We start from the raw sequence: 15322 nt of genomic DNA, 5'->3' as shown, positions 1-15322 counted from the left end.
TCTGTGTTCTGTCATGAGATCTCACTATATTTTTTGCGATTGTGATCGCTGAATTAATACACTTACTCAATCGCTGTTGTTTTAATAGAGAAATAGACTATTGCAATTATGGAATTAGTGGAATTACTAGAAATTTCACTGTTATAATATTTTTTGTTTGTTTTAGCTGTTTTCATAATGTAGACTGAGAGTCTTTGGTGTTGATTTATATAATAAAAAGCCTATAATAAATCAGTACACTAGATGAGGTAAAATACACCATGTATGTGTCCACATTCTATTGATTTGTGCTTACTGGAGAAAGTGCAATACCTGAAATGCAAAAGTAAATTTCTCAATTATAATTATAATTACAAATATTATTCTCGATTATAATTTTGAGAAAAAAATATTTTTTATCATTTTAACCATTATACAGAATGACGAAAATGTGACTAATATTTCATTGACTAAAAAACCTGACTAAAATGCTCATACATTTCATTGAATAAACAAAAACAGGACAAGTGTGTCTAATTATGATAACTAAAATGTACATTTGAGTAAGACTACTTTAGCCCGGGACTAAGACTAAGACTAAAATGAAAATAGCTGACAAAATTAACACTACCTTCAGCAGAGCCGCTTCGCATCGGAGCGGTAAAAACAGAAACCACATGTTTTAATTAATCGTCAACTAAACGAGACAGCAATAAACAGGGTTTGTTGCGGAGGTGCTTTCGTAGGTGCAGGAGGTGAGGAGATGAGGGAGAAGTGGAGGAGGAGAGCAGCGCCGGTTAATTGCCCAACCATACCCGGGTAAGTTTGTTGGTTTGTTCGGCATTTGAATGACAAAGGAGATGACAGAGGCAAGCTCAGGAGAGGCGGCGATCGCATCGGCTGCTTAATAATTGATCTACGAAAGCAAGAGCTTGTTTTGTGGAGATGAGAACACACTGCTTCATCTGATCCCTGAGCTGCTGGAATCAGAGGGATTGTTTTTGTAATATGCCACCGAATAATCAGATCAATGCTCTTTTACGGAGCACAAACATCTCACAACCGAGCCTTACCACAGTGAATTAACAGCTTCACACTTGTACACACAACACATGCAATACCACACACGTTCCCTTTGCTAAATCAGCTGGAACTAAATTTACAATTTGCACTGCTCAATATGGCGCCAGATAGATTAGACGACATTTTCATCATCATTGAAAGCCCAGACCTACATTAAATGGGTTCTTTTTTTTGCTCTATCTCTCCTTCTGTCTCCCTTTTCTTTTTGGTTTGCCTTCCAAATCGTAATGAAGTCAGTTTAAACAGCTATATTCATTTCCTTAATGAGGGGAAGGTCCTTTAATGCTTTTCTCCAGTGAGAGAGAGGCTGTGTGGGCGCTAATAAACACAACTCACAAAAACAACATCTCTTAACAGAGTATCTGAGGCCTTCGTGGATTTTTTTTTGTTAGCATTTAATTATACTTCAGCATTATGACTGACATTATTAATGCTCTCTCTGGGAGGATGTAATTGAAAGTAATGTTACATTAATGCTAAGTCTGAAGTGCTCTCGTGAATAAAAAACATCCAGTGCGATGTTTTGGACATTAATGTCATTGGCGATACAACGTGGTGTTTCGAAATCTTTTGGTAACAATGTAATTGCTTTAAAGAGCCAAAGACTATTTGAAATGTTGCAATACCTTTGCTAAACAGCTACATCTACTGCTTTCTGAAATAAATATTGAGTAATTCTATAATAGCAATAAAGCTAAAGCAAACGTGAGTAACCTTTTCAATGTAAAAGGGATAGTTCACGCAAAAATTATAATTATAAAATGTCATAATTTACTCAACCCCATGTTGTTCCAATCCTGGGACCAAAACAACATTAGATCCCATTTTCTTTCTGTGTATAGAAGGGGATGGATATAACAAAAAAAACATAAATTAATGTAATTTCTAATTTTGTAATAATACATGTTTTGTAATAAAATTTGTTTTTTAATTATATATATATATATATACATATACAGTTTTTAAAATTATCTTCTTTTGTTTTCCCTGGAAGAATTTTTATTTTTTTGGTGAACTATTCACTTTAAAATACTTTCTAAATTACATTTTACTGTTAAGAAACAATTACAGTAAGGTCAAAAAGAGTTTATACCTGTGCACCAGAATATATATATATATATATATACATATATATATATTATTATTATTATTATTACAAATTATACTATTAGAATAACAAAATGGCTTAAAAATTAACATGAATTTCAGACTGTCTTACTATTTGCTCCTCATTTATGACAGCAGCCTTCAAGTTGCATGAACTCCACAAGTTTATGTAAAACCTGATGATCATGTGATCAAACATGTTTTTAAACTGATCCAAAGAGCATCTTGTAGTTCAATAAAAAAATCATGAAACATCTGACCATCTGTACAAAGAGTCACATGATAAATCACTCATTTGCTTATTCAATCATTTTAAATCTGAAAAACTTCCTTAAAAAATCTTTAACCTAATGTAATTTTAAATCTGGAAAACGTCCTAATTTTTATTTATTTATTTTTTTAAATTCAAGATTGTACGTGTGGCCTGAAATCTGTACAATTTAGACGATCAGTGTCACTTTTTTTTCCCCAATCAATTAACCTAATATAAAACCTAAAATAATAATAATAATTTAAAAACAAAACTTTCTAGATTCTAATGTGGCCCCAGATTTACCTGGCAGATAAGTCAGCTGCAGGATGATTTACCTGAAATGTGCACTCAGTAGATATATTTAAACAGAGAGTGACCTCTATGAGTCAGACATAGTCTGTTTCACTGCAGCTTCCTCCACAGTGTTATACCACGCAAACCATTAATGTTTTCTACTAGCCTTTGTTTACAACATCAAAATAAAACAAGCAGCATTCACATGCTCATTCTCCTTTTCCAGTGTGTTAATTCTGGGAGTTACAGTCCGCCTTAAGGCAGCAAATCTGGTGTGAAACCCCATCACTTTAATTAACAGTGATTACAAATTACGCCATTCAGCGTGAGGACTAACAAGCAATACAGGCCATAGATAGTGATGTGCTCTAGAGCTTGAAAATGGCAGACATTACTCACCTATTCTGAATGAGAGTGGGCCACTGGTAGCGTTTCTCACCCACATGGCTAAGAAGAGCAGAGGCGCCCAGGCTCCGAGCATCTTCTTTGACTCCTCATGGGTCCAGCCCTGGGGGTCCCCCTTCACACAGCCCCCTGCCACACCAAACACAACAGCAACACTTCAGAAGAATATAAAACACGCTTTTCAATCAAAGGAATTATATGCGCATATGGTACAACAGTTTGTTGGTGCCAATTTTTTTTTTTATTTCACTGTGGTAAGCACTGTTAAACTTGTTTGGCTCTTAAGAACTTTATAATTGGGTGTTTCCTCAAATAACTTTGAAATAAACTTTGTTAAAACATATTTTTACACTTTCACTATGTTTGTCAATTAAATTGTTCAAAAGTGTAGAAAGAATACATTACAGCAGAACTTTGTCATAATTATGTTTTCTGAAAATAATAAACATTCCCACCATAATGTCATTTCTACCATATCTCAATTGATTTATCGTGCTTAAAATCAGCCTGTGGTGGACATGACTGTTCTGGAAATGACATCTTTGGATTAAATAATGCTTCCATTTATTTATTTATTTAAAAATGTCTTTTATGTATTAGACAGGGTGGCTAATTTTCATCCCAGGGCAGGTTGAAATAAATAAATAATCAAGTTTTTACCTAAATTTACCTTGATTTTTCTTAGTTTTCTTCATAAATCATGTCTCTTATTTTGTCTCAAACATGACCTCCACTTATACAGTTGTTTCCTTGCTAAAAATGTAACCTTTGAAAAAAAATTATTTGTGCATATTATCTGTTTTATCTAACAGTTGTAATAATTCGTATTTTCAGTCTGAGCCTGGGACAAGTGTATAACAATAAAATCTATACAAAAAGGCATTCTAGCAAGTAAAAGGAAGTAAAACAAATGAAGCATAGATAAATATTTACAAAATGGTAATAATGTGACCTTCACATAACAAAAAATAAATAAAAATAAATCTATTAGTTGAAAAAAAAAGAAAAAAAGGCAAACCCTGTGACATAAAAGTATTTGAAGTTAAAGAAACAGCCAATCATATTGTAACGGGGCTGACGAGACGTGAGACGTGTGGATCCATCTGCAAGCTTTATTCAAGAGACGTGGTATAACAGGCAGGGTCGAATAATGGCAAACAGGTATGTGGCGGGCAAAACACAAGAATAGTCCTAGGGCTAGCGTAGGTCACCGATCGGCAGACAGAATCACAGGGGCGAGACGAGAGGGAAAATCCAGGAACACAGGCAAAGATCAGAAACCGCGAAAACAGGCAAGGCAAGGCAAAACAAGGAAAACACAGGGACTCGGAATGGGGTACAGGCTAAACAATACTCAGCAGAGAATGGCAGTTTGAGTGGGTGTTATATAGTGAGTGAGGTGATAAGAAACAGCTGTGTGCAATGAGTGCAATCAGTGCAGTGTGCAAACCGTGCAATGAATGATGGGATATGTAGTCCGGGGTGCTATGCAACAGTTTGTGTTGTGCGAGAGTCAATGTAATGGAAAGGGTGACCTCTGGTGGTGAATGAACGGAAGTCCATGGACCGAATTCGTGACACATATAAATAATAAACTGTTCTGGAAACTATAAAAGTTTTCTTCACCTAAATAGAATGTGCCTAGAAAATAAAATAAAAAAAAGCCCAAATGAGAGCCATACAGTAATGTTCTGTCTTTGCTGGCAATTTCAAATGTTGGTTGGTTGAATTTCATTAAATAAATTTATCTTCTGTAAAAAAAAAAGAAAAAAAAAAGTAATATCTCATGCTACTGTATCATGTTTGTTAAACTCACAGCTGCTTATTGCAACAGTAGAGACAGAAAAAAGTAACAAGTAACTGAGTATCTCAGTGTCTAACTGCAATTATGATTCATGTTGCTACAAACATGTTTCATATCAGCTGCATTATCCAAAAGAAAAACATAAATCACATATACTGATTTTACTTAATGACACATCTAACACTGGCGATTATGTGACACAGCAGACGCTGTTTTTTTTTCTTTTTCTTTAAGTAGAAATGATAAATATGAAATCCTTACAAACTATGTCTGTTGCATTTGCTTCGAAGAATATGCAGAGGCATAACTGTACATCACTTGCTCACCAATGCTTTCTTGTCACGTTAATTGATGGACTGGAGTTGTGTGAATTACTTGTGGATTATAATGATGTTTTTATCAGCTGTTTGAACTCTCATTCTGACGGCACCCATTCACTGCAGAGATGTAATGCTACATTTCTCCAAATCTGTTCTGATAAAGAAACAAACTCACCTACATTTTGGATGTGATTTTGAGTTCCACAGAATCCATTTTAACCAATCATAGAAACCCTGCAAACACCACAGAGCATTCAATGTAGTCTTTTGACTTTGTTTTTTTTTTTTACACAAATGAAAACTGTGGTTGTCTTTATATCTTTGGTCATATATCTACACTCTAAAAACAGATTTTGAAGTTGTAAATAAAACAAATATTATTGGAGCATGTTTTACAAGAAAATATGGTAACACTTTAGTTTAGGGACCAATTCTCACTTTTAACTAGTAGCTTGTTACTGTATGCATATTACTAGCATATTGGCTGTTTATTAGTATATATAAAGCACAAATTAATGCTTTATTCTGCATAACCATATTTTAGATCCCTTAAACTTAACAACTTCCTTACTAACTATTAATAAGCAGCAAATTAGGAGTTTATTAAGGCAAAAGTCATAGTTAGTTAGGGAATAGTGAGAACTGGTCTCCAAACTAAACTGTGACCGAAAATACTGTTTCAGTCTCTCTTTGTCAATTTCAAAAATTTCATGTTTAATCCAATGCATTATTTGCCATTTCTTTGTAACTATTGGTGAAAATTACTAGTTTTTTTCAGTGGACTGTAATATTTTGGTCCACTGGATTCTCAGTGGATTTTTTTTTTTTTCAATGTTTTGTCAGCTGATCGATCAAAATCAACAACTGATTTACTTAAAGTGATGGCTGACCCTGGAAACTGTCTTCAATCAAGACTTTTTTTCTTATATGGAAAAAAAATGTTTTTTGTTCATACAACATTGGGCCCCATTGACTTTCAAAAAAAATCTCCAAAATATCTTCTTTTTTCTTCTACAAAGGAGAATGATACAGGTTTTGAATGACATGAACATAAGAAAATATATAAAATTGTATTATCTCAATTTCAAAAAATTGACCCTTATGACTGGTTTTGTGGTCCAGGGTCACAAATTAGTCTTTTGAATGCTGGAAAGCGTTAACTATCGTTATGATAACTGACAAATGTATATTATAAATGACATTCAAAGAAAGCCAATGCACAGTGCCCACTTAAACCCTCCTTTTCCCCTGTGAATTACTGTGTGTGTGGGGATGAGTCATTTGAGGGGAGGGTTGAATCAGTAATGGGATACCACAGAAATAGCACGTAGGTTGTTTTTGTAGGACAAGTGCTCGCTGTGGGGAGTAAAACAAAGGCGAAATCACCATGTGTTGTTCTGAACGCACTCGGCTGCTGTCGTGTGGTGAAACAGAGCTTGTTTTTGACCGGCCAATGCAACAATACCATCCGATAGGGAAGAACTCCACGAGGCTTACTATTGAAAATCTCACTACTAAAGCCAAGTGACTGATTCCATACAAATGTGGAGCAATTCAGTCCAAACTTTAATTAGTCCTGGCTCAGTCCCCACAATGCCACCCTTTTGTAAAAGGCATCAAATTAAGTTCTAGCAATGGAGGAGTTCTTTTCAATTAAAGCTAGATAAAGGCTGCTAGACCACGAGCACCGCAAACAAGTAAAACCTGTCACTCATAATCGAAGCTTCATCGCATATTCTCTCCAAATACCTCTAAGTGTCCATCAAAGCTCTTGTCTCAAAAACAACAGGCGGACTGAATTGTTACGGCATTTTTACGCTGCACTCACAGTTGACATCCACTGCAAATCAAAAGCAAGTCGGGGAAGAGGATTCCTCTTCTAGATGTCAATGAGAAGACTGAACCGCAGTTCACAATACTTTGTGAATATATGTAAAATGCAGAACCAGCAGCAGGGACGAGTAATAACAAAGACTATAGAATACCCAAGACATGTCACTCGTATAGTTTTGAATGGGGAAAAATGCAACGCTCAATATGGCCGCTCAATCACAGAAAGCCCCGCCGTCTGAATGAAAGAGCCAATCGCTAATTGGTAAAGTCAGCACGTCACTGCAGCTGCCGCTAGAAGTCCCGGTTGCTATAGAAACAGTCAGCGCTCTGAGACGTGCACTCAGGACTGCGCATGCGCACTGGCTGATCTAGCCTGAAAAATAAGCTTTTTATAACGCTATTTGAGCAAAAGAAACAACATTTATGACACAGTTGTTGTCAGATTTCTTTGGTGATTTCAAATATAAAATTTAATCGTAAGCTTAGTGAACAGTTTTGGAGAATTTGATGTTTCCCCATACAAAGAGATAGGAGCTGCACTTGCATGCCCGAGAGGCGTTTCAAAGATGGCCGCCGAGTCACATGACTTGTCTTTAAGAGACCTTGGTAATAAACACATTTTTTTAAGTTTCTGGTCGATGTTTGTCTTGGTGTTTCAAATGCCTTGAAGTTGTAAATGACTAGAAACAGTTGGAAGTAAATAAACGCACCAGGAATTAAATTAATCGCCTGTCAGAAATAAAATCAACACATGACAGTTCACCATTAAATCTTATTTACTATTTATTTAGAAGAATCAAACGGAAACAATGCGAGCGATGAATCTTTAACAGGATTGCAGAGAGACGCACACTCTGAGCCGAAACGCTGCCAAAACAAACATCGTGCCACATTATGAGTAGCTCTTTACAATTTCGAGATGCAGCCTCAGTTGTTGTTTTTTTTTTCAAGAATTTGTAAAATAATTGATTCAAAAGACACATTAGCCACTCACTACTCAGCTACCCTGCCGAGTTGCCGTGCAACTGGTGCGTTTTAGAGCGTTTTTGGGGTTGAACATTTTCTGTGGAATAACAACAGTGCATGAGAGCCCGCAGAATTTGGGTAAGTGTCTCTTTTGAATTGTCTACTCAAAAAATAATTTAGATTTTCAATTGCTGAGTTCCAGAAAAAAAAAAAAAACTTAAAGGATTAAATGTGTTTTTTTGTAGCATTGAGAGGTAGGTGAACTTTTATTTTTTTTTTGTTAATTTTTTTTTTTACTTCAGTTAAGTGAAGCATTTATGAATAAACATTCCTAATTCCATTTGTTAAGCGAATTGTTTCTTCTGCTTTATATAAATAAGCACTATTTTTGGAATGTTTATATCAATACAGGGTAATACAGTAAATAATAAAGTAGCTGTTTAGCATGCTTTTATTCAAAGCGACATAGAATAAACCTATTACAAGCACCATTTGTCTAGAGTAACCTGGGGTTAAGTGTTTTACTTAAAATGCTTATGAAATCGCCCCATACAGGGTTCAAACCTAAAACTGTTGGCTGCCAGCCCAAGTCTTTAACCTCTACATCAAATAACCCCTTTAATACATTAAATATTGTTATTTTAATTGGCACATTTAAATGTCTCATGCGATTTCTACCTTCCTTGCTGCTCTCCAGCATTGACATACAGGATATGATGAGTATGATGTGTTTTACCATTATTAAAGGTATAGTTCACCCAAAAATGGAAATTCTGTCATCATTTACTCGCCCTCATGTCCTTCCAAACCTGCATGATTGTCTTTCTTCTATGGAAGACAAAAGAAGACATTTTGAACAATCAGTCTTTTTTTCCATTGAATGAAAGTCAATGGGGTCCAATGTTGAACAGTTCTTCAAAATAACTTATTATGTGCTCCACAGGAGGAAAGTAATTTTTGGTGATTTCTGGAATCTTTTTAAATACCAGAGTTGGTAATTAGTTTTTTTTCTTCTTTTTTTAAAGAGTTGACTAACAATTTCTCCAAAGCCAACAATTAGCATGTAGCACATTAGCTCATTTAAAGTTGGTACGAGGGAGGCATGTGTTGCACACACACTCAGCAAATTTACAAATCCATTTTGAGGACAAAGAAAAAACATTTAACTTGCACTGTCTTGCTATAGTGGTCTGTAATGTTTGTGTTTGTTGTAAACAGTCTGCTACTTATTTTACTTTACTATGAGCCAAAAAGCTCCATCATAACAACTGCTACACTTGGTCTCAATCACTGCCTTAATCATAAGAGATGAGACGGCCTCTGTCACAGACACAAAAGCACAAAGTGATTGTATTGGGTAAAGCAGGGTGAATTCAGGTCAACTGGAACATTTTTTGTCAGTGAGATGAATGGCATAAAGTGACTCAATTTACCTGAATTTATCCTATTTCCATAAAACTTTAAAACTTAAGTTTGGTGGAACAGTTCTGGGATATCTGCCAGTGTTAGCCTACATCTAAATGATTATGGATCTTCACTAATATTGAATATCACAAAGCAAATACAGATTGAAGCACTATAAAACCGGGCCATATAGAGGCTGAATCTTTAAAACCCTGGATCCAACCTGGATCTAAATGGATAACAGAAGAAACCCTGTGACAGAAGAAATGATGTATGGCTCAATATCATCTATTTTCAAATCAGATTTTAGGAAGGTGGGCAAAAGTTTGAGTGTTTAGCAGTGACATCCAACACAGATGAATGAATTAATTTAATCAATGACCTCTATATGAAAAAAAAAGATTACACAAAGTTCCTGGCCAAATATATATATTTATCATATATATCAGGGGCGTTTCCTCCGAGGAGGCAAGGGAGGCAGTGTCGCCTCAAAAAGTTGGATGAGAAAATAATCGATATTACAAAAATAAAACAGCGCAAATATGACTAAATATGATATTAAAAGTCTAAAAGTCACTCGTTTTTATAAAGTAACACAAAGATATATCTTCGTGTCTGTGGCAGTGTTTACAGAGCTAATGAAACCTTATTGTAAACTGTTTCCAGAATATTGTTCAAATTGTTACTGTTATTTATATAAAACTGCCTCCTCATTTTAAAACACCACCACACTCCACTGATATACATATATATATATATAACAAATTTATGCTCAATATATGGCACAAACAGAGATCAGGTAAATATATTTTTCAAATCGAAAATATGTTTTGTTTAAACTTTCGACTGACCAAATATGCTACATATACTGTATATATGTGTAGCTAAAACATAAAACATAAAAGCTTTAAAAACTTTATTAGCAATATACTGTATATTTGGTCAATTTCTTGTATATATATTCTAAAAGTATATTTTAAAAAATATATCTGGAAATATATTTTTGCCTATGAGAATGGAAAGTTGAAATACCAAAACAATGAACAACAACTGAGGGCTAATACACTCCAAACCCTACTCCGGCTTTAGCAGTGCATAAACAAAAAGCTTGTTAAAGTCAGTAGGTTCACAACATTCTAAAGCAGAACCATAAAGGAGAATGATTGGTGTTTCACGATGCATACTGAATCACCACAATATCAGAAGGTCACTTGCAGGTTAAAACTTTACTGCCGAGAAATGTGCGATATCCTCTCTGGATAAATCCACCTGGTGTTAACACTGTCCGACATTCTCAACTATAAAACCCATCGGTGGGCTTATTTAGCCTCCATGATAAATCAGCAGTTTAGGAAGCGCTCGTTTTTCGGTTCACTTCCAAGAATTGGGTCAAAAGAGAGAAAACAGAACAAAGGAATGCATACAAATGTGTTTCACTATTTTGATATAGAAAGACTGCAGAGTAAACACCTTCACTACAGCACTGTCTTATTCAAAAGAGAAAGCGCAAACACCAAACTGACGTTCAATAACCTGCTTGCAAGGACATCAGCCGTGGGGGGGGGTGGATGGTTTTTCAAGGGCAAACATTGTTCACCCTAACCTGCAAAACAAATCTGCCATCTCTACATTATTAACCCTCTGCTGCAGAGATATTTAACTACGAGGATACGATCCATCACTATCTAAAACAATTAATGACGTGCTTAACAAAAAGTTCTTCTATCTATAGGTAATAGGCATACAAGTGCAGAAAGATTGAAATGTTCAATAACACAGTCCTTTTGGGGGGAAAAATCAGCTAAAGTCTAATATTACCTAATTTGATGATTCTGAATTCAAAGATTTGATATCAGGTACATTTCCATTAGGTTTCCATCAGGTACCACAAAATAAGAATACATTTTTTTTTTTTCCCCCAATTGATATATATCTATCAGATTTATTGCACTCATTAAAATAACAGCAGTTAAATGTCAAAAGTTTGGTCTGAAAAGAAGTGGACAAATATGTTCAAAATACTCCATTTAATGTTAAAAAATGACAAACACAAGTTTATAAATAAATTAGCTTTTTTCACGAAATCTGTATTTCTCTGTTCCTGTTTGGATGTAATAAAACATCTGGGTCATGTTTACATTTTCATTTGTCACTGGTTATAATTTAAATCTTGAAATCATAATTATGCATGAAATAATGTCATACATGTGAAAATCAGCTGAAAATTGGACAAATAGTTGCGACCCGGCTCAGAGAAAGATGGAAAGAAAGATTTTTTTCTTGTGATTAAGGGATGATATATAACACTTCTTCACCTTACATATGGTTGTCGAAAGCAAAACTGCTACAAAATGCACATATTTTGTAAGAAAGCATGACACGCTAGAGCAAAACAGGCACTACTTTTGGAATCAGCACCCCAAAAGCAGTAAGAAACAAGTATTGGAGTTCATTCAACAAATAGGATGCAGGGCAGTGTAATATCAATCAAATTTGATGACGATGGTTTCAAAATATTTGCTTCGAGCTCAAATCAAGCAAACATTTTTTTTTTTATGCTGGTCCAGCTGAGCTTTACACTGTGTGGTCCATCTCCTCCTTAAATAACATCTCTGTCTACACACTAATAACATGTATTCATATTCCTCATAATGTATAACTTAAAAATGATGATACTTCAGGAAATCAAATGCTGCTGTGTTGCACTGTTTGTAAGCAGTCCATTTTCCAATATAATCATTCACATCAATCTCAGAAAATAAGCTCTTTAGGTTCAACTCAATTTGAACTGAATCAAATGAATCTTCGGTCTAGAACAGATCCTTACCAGTACTTTGCAGAGACTTCTAGCTGGACTGATGGTGCTTAGCTTGTGCTGACACGGCAAAAACAATAGCATCCTATTTTAATGACTATAGGGAGGAATCGACAACTACATTAAGAGTAGTGACAAAAGACAGACTTCCTCTGAACACAATAAAAAATGATACCTGTCGACCCTTCTGCAGGCTTAATCAAAGAACGGGGTGTTTCTGAGGAGACAGTGAACATAAGGTGACTAAATCTGCTCTGACAGAAGGCCAAGGATACCGAGGCAGTGTAAACAATCCTTTATCTGAAGTCACTAAGAACATACATTCATAATCATAACCCTAATAAACCACACTGCAGCTCAGCAATGCCATATTAAAACTCCAGCACAAGACTTTGGAAATGTCTGTGCCAGTTATTGGAGATTTGATCTTTTGGGTAAAGCAAATGAAATGCACTCTCAAACAGATGCTTTCATTAGTGGTGGGATCTGATTCTCCGGTGTCTCAGGTCCCTTCAAAAAGTCACACTGCAATCAGAAGTATTACAATAAAGGCCAAGATGGTCTTGCAGATATCTGACTTTAATGGAAGAGAACACAGTAAGTGCAGAACTGAACTTTCTAACATAAAAGATTGTCTGATTAGTGAGGTTAACTAGTTTAATTTATCTAGTTTGCCATCTGATTTTCTTTAGCATTTATATTGCTTTAATATTTAAGAAAACAATTTTAATTTGTATGTGCGCGCGCACACACACACACACACACACACACATATATAAATTAAGTTTATTCTAAATAAATTATCCATTTTAATATTTATAACAGCTTATATTTTAATTTTTTAACAATTATTAACATTGAGATCAAGGAAGTTTTAAATACTGTTAAAATATAATAATAGTAATAATAATAAACAATATAAAAAGATTTACATACAAATAATTATGTAATATTTCATATTTATAGCTAATCTACAATTAGATATTTATATTAATCCAGAAACTAAAATCTAAAAGTAACATCACTAACATTATTAATATAAAAATAATAATTTATAATTTATTATATTATTAATAACAATCTTAATTTTGGGGTTTGCATCAAGTATTTCAAAAGCATCATGCACAGGTGTCTGCTGATTGACTGACAGCGCATTAAAATTCTTCCTAAAGATGTCAAAAAACAAATGGCGCATGAATGCATTTTAAAAAGATCTCATACGATGCAACATTTGCAAGATCACAAAGCCTACGCTTCTGAAATCAATTTGCAATTCTTTAAAGCACAGCCACAGCAACACTTTTATAACTAACCACCTTCAACAATACATTTCAAGACAATTACTGTCGCTGGACTTCAAATCACCTGCTGTGAGCAATGTTTTCATTATTGTGCATAATTTGTTTCTAGGAGGAATATGCTAATTTGTTGAAAAAAAAGGGTATAGTTATTTAGTCTATTCTTTTGAATATCTGTCAGATGTCCTATTGAGGAGCACCCATATATTCTATATATATCTGATCACGTCTATAAAACAAAACTGTAAAACAGACTAATTATACAGGGCTTCCTCAATCACATCTAGACAACTCAGTGGGCTGCTAGTTCAAGAAAATGTGTAGTTTTGTACATCCTGAATGAGTAAGTACATGACTGTGTGCACCTAAAGGAGGAGACGTGTGGCAGACAGAAGCAGCACTATGCAGTGCTCATAGTCTCCACTGCTTAGCCGTCACCCGCCCATCTCAGAGACTAACCATAAATGACACGAGGACCGCTGGGGGAGAAACCGGCAAATCAATAGCCATCTCCACAGGGAGAGACGCATGGGTTCAGCGCCCCTGCTCCCCGGTCTCTCTACCCAGAGTAACCGCACTGCCTACCATCACAGGGCAGGACCCTGATTTAAGGCTGACAGGGCTCTGATGCAGCGCCTGTAATAACAGGGTTTTTAAACTGCATTTAAGTGTAGCACTCTATCTTGAAAAGTTCCCCAACATCCTCAAGTCCACCAATCACTCCCACGGTAAAGACATCTCTATCTGCTGGATGTTTTATCACATGCTTAAATCTCACAGCTGATTAAGACATCATAGTTAATCAATTAACATCTAGTGAAGTGAAAAGCTGTGTGTTTGTCAGAAACAAATCCATCAAGATGTTTGCAATTTCAAACAAGTACTCAATCCATAATATTGCTTTCTCCAGTGAAAAAGTCGTCTCGTCTGAATCAGGAGAGAAATATGCACAGATCAAGCACCGTTTACTAGCCGTTTACTAAAACAATTCTAAACAAATATGTCGGTGGATTTTGATGTGAAAGGACAACTGGGGATGGAATTTTTCACTGAAGGAAACGTTATTTTAGATTATGGACTCGTATTTTGTCCATAAGTAATGATTTGAAGTCAAAACTTCTTAATAATGAATTTGTTTTTTATTACATGTGGATTATTGTGATGTTTTTATCAGCTGTTTGGACTCTGACGGCACCCATTCACTGCAAAGGATCCATTGGTGGGCAAGTGATGTAATGCTACAGTTTTGATGAAGAAACAAACTCATCTACATCTTTGTTGTTCTGAGAGTGAGTAAATTGGCAATTTACACCACTTTCATAAATTGAATAAAAACAAACAAATTTTTTTTTTTATCCATCATTTTACAGATGTATAGTTTTAAAAAAATTGTCTAAAAAGTATACCACCATTGTTCTGACCAAAGTGATTTGAACTATGACTTCCCAACTTGTAAATACAAACTTCGCAGAAGGACTTGAACCTATAACACAACTATAAATGTACTTCATGCTGTGATATGAAAAAAGACTGTCAAACTGTAATTGTTAATGTCTTTAAATATAGTGTACAGGAAATCTATTCTGAGCTCTTCATAGCACAAGACAGCTGCGAGTCAAAGCCAATGGTTTACACAATAAGCCCCCACAATTCATAAAATAATAAATTCATTAATGAGGAAGAAGAAATAAACAACATTGCAGTTAATGTTGGGAAAAAAAGAACACTTATGAAACTAATTAATCCAATTACTTCATGAAG

The 15322-nt window shown here is 35.0% G+C and overlaps 1 protein-coding gene across 1 annotated transcript in view; it reads right to left on the bottom strand.

Annotated features, from left to right (window-relative positions):
- LOC107718266 (glutamate receptor ionotropic, kainate 4) overlaps positions 1–3236 on the bottom strand; it is a 194207-nt gene extending 190971 nt beyond the window's left edge. The window contains exon 1 of the mRNA XM_016525261.1: positions 3116–3236. Coding sequence (XP_016380747.1) covers positions 3116–3197 — 82 coding nt within the window. The 5' untranslated portion in view covers positions 3198–3236. The remainder of the gene's footprint in view (positions 1–3115) is intronic.
- Positions 3237–15322: the final 12086 nt, after the last annotated feature.

This window comes from Sinocyclocheilus rhinocerous, unplaced genomic scaffold, assembly GCF_001515625.1.
Source record: "Sinocyclocheilus rhinocerous isolate Xijiao unplaced genomic scaffold, SAMN03320098_v1.1 scaffold1024, whole genome shotgun sequence".
Taxonomy (NCBI): Eukaryota; Metazoa; Chordata; class Actinopteri; order Cypriniformes; family Cyprinidae; genus Sinocyclocheilus; species Sinocyclocheilus rhinocerous.
Note: the sequence above shows the minus strand (reverse complement) of the source record. Positions and strands in the feature narration are given on the sequence as shown.